The 2,988-nt window shown below is 53.1% G+C and overlaps 1 protein-coding gene across 1 annotated transcript; it reads right to left on the reverse strand.

Annotated features, from left to right (window-relative positions):
* Positions 1 to 162: 162 nt before the first annotated feature.
* Positions 163 to 2,012, reverse strand: KCNA2 (potassium voltage-gated channel, shaker-related subfamily, member 2). Its single transcript, XM_008942991.1, has one exon. The coding sequence runs from the start codon at positions 1,964 to 1,966 to the stop codon at positions 449 to 451; it is 1,518 nt and encodes a 505-aa protein (XP_008941239.1). The 5' UTR covers positions 1,967 to 2,012; the 3' UTR covers positions 163 to 448.
* Positions 2,013 to 2,988: the final 976 nt, after the last annotated feature.

Consider the following 2,988-nt stretch of genomic DNA (forward strand, 5'->3'; position numbering starts at 1 on the left):
CGAGCCTCCAAGCAATTCAGACCCACGGCTGCATCTCCCCTGCCCTAAGCTCTGCCTGACCTTTTCCCAGCCGTTCCCCACGCCTGGAAGCTGGATAAAACCCAGCTCAGGGGCCAGGGACTGGCATCTGTGGTACCCGGGGGTGGCCCCGAGCTGCCTCCCGCATCCCCATCCCGTTGCTCGAGTCGCCCAGTCGCTCCCTCTCTTTGGAAAGCCTGGGATGGGAGAAGGGGAAATTAAAGGGGTTGGGTTTGTTGTTATTTTTCTCTGCACGAACGCTTATTCGGTGTGGAAATCAAAGGTTTAAAGTCACTTACACAGCTATTGCTTCCCATGCAGAACCAAATATACACCGTAGAAAATACTGTATTAACTACAATGCAGAGCAGCACTCGATATCTGCAGTGGTTCCACGTCAGCTTTGAATAGGTGACGAGGTTTGGAGCGCCTAGACATCGGTGAGCATTTTGGTGATGTTCACATAGTTTGTGTTAGCGAGGGTGCAATTGGCTGTCTTCAAGTTCTCCTCCCTAAAATCCTCGTTGCTGTTGTTGACGCCTTCCTGGATCTCCATGTAATCAGACTTACTAATAGTAGAGGCACTTCTGCTTTTCTTTAGGTCAGGGGAAGAGGGGATCTTTGGGCAGCTGGTTACTTGCAGATATTGAGCCTGCTCCTCTCCCTCCGTCTCCCGGTGGTAGAAGTAGTTGAAGTTAGACACTATGACGGGCACTGGTAAGGCAATGGTTAATACCCCAGCGATGGCACACAGGGACCCCACGATTTTGCCCCCGATGGTCGTGGGGACCATGTCTCCGTAGCCAACAGTTGTCATGGAAACCACGGCCCACCAGAAGGCGTCGGGGATGCTGGGGAACTGGGACTCGCTCTCGTCGGCCTCGGCGAAGTAGACGGCGCTGGAGAAGAGGATGACGCCGATGAAGAGGAAGAAGATGAGCAGGCCCAGCTCCCGCATGCTGGCCTTGAGGGTCTGACCCAGGAGGAGGGTCTGCCCCAGGATCTGCAGCCCCTTGGAGTGCCGGGAGAGCTTGAAGATGCGGAAGACCCTGACCAGCCGGATGACTCTGAGGATGGCCAAGGACATGGCTTGCTGGCCTTGCTGACCATCCTCGGGCTTCTCGGCCAGCTCTGTCCCTAGGGTGATGAAGTAGGGGATGATGGCGACGATGTCGATGATGTTCATGATGTTGGTAAAAAACCCAGCCTTGCTGGGGCAGGCGAAAAACCTCACCAAGAACTCGAAGGAGAACCAGATGATGCAGAGCGTCTCCACGATGAAGAAGGGGTCTGTGAAAGAGGTGGACTGCTGGTAGCCCATGCTGCTGTTGGAGTAGGGGGGATGGCTCAGCCCGCTGCCGTGCATTTCTTCGTTCTCATCCCGAAAAATGGGCAACGTCTCCAGGCAAAAGCTGACGATGGAGATTAAAATCACCATGACGGAGACGATAGCTATAATCCTGGCAGGGCCTGAGCTCTCGGGGTACTCAAAGAGCAACCACACTTGTCTCTGAAACTCGTTCTCGGGCAACGGCCTCTCCTCTTCTTTGATGTAGCCTTCATCCTCCCGAAACATCTCCATCGCTTCTTCCCCCAGTTCGTAGAAACGAATCTCTTCAGAGAAGATGTCCAAGGGCACGTTCACCGGCCTCCTCAACCTCCCCCCAGACTGGTAATAGTACAAAATCGCATCGAAACTGGGTCTGTTCCTGTCAAAGAAATACTCGTTCCGGAGCGGGTCGAAATACCTCATTCTTTTTTTAGGATCCCCTAGTAAGGTCTCTGGAAACTGGGCGAGCGTCTTGAGCTGCGTCTCGAAGCGCAGCCCCGAAATGTTGATGACCACCCTCTCGCAGCACTCATGGTCAGTCTCAGGGTTATACGTGTCCTGCGGGTGACCGGGAAGAGCTGCAGCTTCATCTGCAGGATCTCCAGTAGCAACTGTCATATTGGGCTTTAAAAGAAATCCTTATGCTAAACTCTTCCCAGTGCCCGGCGGTGGGATCGGGTTCAGGGCAGGGTAACTATCCTGCAGAAGGACAGGTACGTAGGTTTGGAAGAGTCTCATGAAAAGGCGAAGGGATGAGATCAAAAACAAAAAAAAAGAAGAGAAAAGAAAATTTTAAAAAAAAAAAAAAAAAAGGAAAGGAAATCGTCCCTGCTGAGAAAGAGAGAGATGAAATAAAGTTGGGGGGAGGAGAGCAGCTCCCTTCGCTAGCACGTCTAGCCCCTGCCTCGGGGGGGTTAATGTGCCTTCTCTGGGACAGAGTTCCACAACTCCCAACTAAACCATCAGGTGGAAGAGAGAAAACACCTGAGGAACCGTCACCTATTCCAGGCTGTCACCTATTCCAGGCTGTCACCTACTCCAAACCAGCAAGGGAAAAACCAGCCTCGGCAAACCCGAACTTTTTCTGGCTCAGAATAAAAATTCTAATTCAAAACAACAGCAAAAAGAAGGAATTTGGGAGGTGGGGGTGAGAAGGGGTAGGAAAGGAAGGGAGAAGAATAACCCGGTCCAGCCCTAGCGTGGCGAGGGGACCCCGCGGGGTGCCGGGGAGAGGCGGCGCGGGCTCAGCTCATTTCCAGGCATGCAGCTAAGGGTTAACGTCAAAGTGGGCGATCTCAGGCCACCAACCCTCCTAAGGGGCTCCGGTTTTAGGTTCCACACCTTCCCACTCCTCTTGCCCCGGCCGTGAGGTGGCAAGGTGACATGCTGCCCTCCCTGCTCGGAGCCGCCGGTGGACCACTGCAGTCCCCCTCCTCGACCGCTGGCGTCCCGGCTCCTGTCATCCTCTGCAAACCACCATGGCACACAGAAAACGAATCACATTACCTGGAGAAGCCAAATCTTAGTGTCTCTTAGTAACACCGATTATCTGACCCTGGGGAAATCCTAGAGAGAAAGAGAGGCTTCCAAGATCCCCATAATTTCCTCTCTCTTCAAAGTTAAAAATAATGGTGAGTCAT

The sequence above is a fragment of the Merops nubicus genome, unplaced genomic scaffold, assembly GCF_000691845.1.
Source record: "Merops nubicus isolate BGI_N331 unplaced genomic scaffold, ASM69184v1 scaffold30580, whole genome shotgun sequence".
NCBI lineage: Eukaryota > Metazoa > Chordata > Aves > Coraciiformes > Meropidae > Merops > Merops nubicus.